Source organism: Arachis ipaensis, chromosome B07 (genome assembly GCF_000816755.2).
Source record: "Arachis ipaensis cultivar K30076 chromosome B07, Araip1.1, whole genome shotgun sequence".
NCBI classification, from domain to species: Eukaryota; Viridiplantae; Streptophyta; class Magnoliopsida; order Fabales; family Fabaceae; genus Arachis; species Arachis ipaensis.
This window is the reverse complement of record NC_029791.2, coordinates 117450042-117452206: the sequence shown is the minus strand read 5'-3', so window position 1 is coordinate 117452206 and position 2165 is coordinate 117450042. Positions and strand designations below refer to the sequence as shown.

The 2165-nt window shown below is 42.8% G+C and overlaps 1 protein-coding gene across 1 annotated transcript; it reads right to left on the bottom strand.

The window, feature by feature from the left end:
* On the bottom strand, window positions 635-1309 carry LOC107607784. The gene is made up of 2 exons (XM_016309687.1): window positions 1157-1309; window positions 635-967 (listed from the first exon to the last, which is right to left on the bottom strand). Exons 1-2 carry the CDS (start codon window positions 1307-1309, stop codon window positions 635-637), a joined length of 486 nt encoding a protein of 161 aa, XP_016165173.1.

Genomic DNA, 2165 nt, shown 5'->3' with positions numbered 1-2165 from the left:
AATTAGATCAAAGTTCAACTCAGAGAAATCTAGTCCCAACTCACGAGCAACAGTTAAAGAAATAAAGGAATGCGATGCACCTGAGTCATACAGTACAGTTAAAAATCGATTTTTGACATAACACTAACCTTGGATCAGGGCATCTGATTGCATAACATCATCAGCAGTCATGGCAAACACTCGACCTTGTTGCTGGGTTCGCGCTGGATTCTGAGTAAACCTCTTTGGGCAATTCTTAGCCATATGTCCTGGTTCGTTACAAATATAGCACTTGAATGTTCCAAACAGACAAGGTCTATTACCATGATCCTTCCCACACTGCTTACATGCAGTATTCACCTGCGCCTGTTGAGGTCGTGTACCATTATCCTGCCTCGGTCTACCTCCATTTCCACCCATAGGGCGAGCAGGAACGTTACCAGCTTGTGGATTCCTTCGCTGTGGCACACCAGGTGTCTTGAAATTGGTCCTTCGCGGTTGCCAACTGTAACTATTATAGTTCCTTGGTGGAAATACTTAACGACTTGCTTTAAAGGCACTTACCTTCTTAGCACATTCTTCCACTAACTTACACTTATTGACCAGCTCAGCAAAATTTTGTATCTCCAATGGAACTACTGAACTCATCAGATCCTCACGAAGGCCCCTTTTCGAACTTCAAACACTTCCATTCTTCAAAGTCAGCAGGATTCCCTTGACAAATCTTGGAGAAACGGCACAAGTCATCAAACTTACGGGCATATTCTGCAACAGTTGTGTTACCCTGTTTCAGCTGCATAAGTTCCATCTCCTTAGCGTCACGAGCTGCCCTCGGGAAATACTTCTTATAAAATTCATCCTTAAAAGTATTCCAAGGAATATCGCCTTCATCTTGTTGCAACAGTCGCTGTATCCTCTGCCACCAATGTTCAGCTTCTCCTTCCAGCATATAAGTAGCAAACTCCACGTGTTGGCCTTCCGCAACATGCTATGCTCACAGTGATCGTTCGATAGCTCGAAACCAGTTGTCAGCATCGGTCACAACGAGTGTACCTTTAAACTTAGGCGGTTTAACCTTCAGAAAAGTCGCAAGGGTCATAGGTCTTTCGAAATGCCCCAAGTTATTCTCATCATTTCCATTATCTTCTCCATTGTCATTCTCATTCCCGTTCCTCACCCCAAGACGTTCAACAGCTCTAGCCGCTGCTACTGCATCCTCACGCACTGCCTCGGCTACAGCGTTCATGGTAGTCATAAACGTCTCCTGTTCCCTCTCGTGGTTAACATTAGGAATTCCTTCCCGTACGCCTCGTCTTTGTGAACCCATCATGGTCCTGTTCACACTAAACAATTATTATTAAGGTGATCAGTCTTAACACTTCAAGTCAGGTGTGAACATTCCCAGAATGAAAACACAGAGACAATCATGCAACACATATCACATAGATATCCTATAAGCATGAGACAGACAACAGAGTATACAATAAAGCACAGTCAGTCCACTCCCCAGGGTCTATTGGGAACGAACTGCTCTGATACCAAATTGTAACGACCCAACTCCCAGTATGCCATGGTCATACAAGAAGCTAATTGTTACTAACTTATCCCTCCTAATTATTAACTATTATTTAATATATGAGCCTGTTCCTTGTTAGAACGATACCAATTTTACGAATAACTTTTTTTTGTTTTATTTGTTGCGGGTGATAAGGTAAAATAAACAAGCATACATTGAGAGTAACAGAAAAGCAGCATAAAGAAACATAGAAATACAGCTGATAATATACATCATGTACACTATAACAAAACATGTAGCGTTTACACAAGATCAAGTCAGTTTACATCCTCGTCATCCTATGTAGCTAATATATACACGACACTCCCAGGGCCTAGCCCATACAAAAAGTCGTTAAACTGGCGCCCAGGCTAGCCTAACCACTATATAGCTCCTAGCTCTCGGGTGTACTAACACAAGTGAGAGACTATCTAACAGATAATGTCAGACTAGAGTGTCATAAAAAAATGCGCCTTCTGCTATCAAACTATATCTACACGTGGCCGTTCGGAGAATCACCGTGAGGCTCGTCTATCTCCTCATCCTGCTCTATCTCTATCTCAGGATCCTCATCCTCCTCATCATCCGCAGCTACAACTATACCCTCAGATCCACCAGAAAAACTACTGTC

Bases quoted from the DNA above. Each gene is read 5' to 3' on its own strand.
- LOC107607784 (XM_016309687.1), bottom strand. From the start codon at position 1,309: ATGATGGGTTCACAAAGACGAGGCGTACGGGAAGGAATTCCTAATGTT. The intron at 968-1,156 runs GTGAGGAACGGG...CTGTGAGCATAG, and splicing joins GAGCTGTTGAACGTCTTGGG to CATGTTGCGGAAGGCCAACA.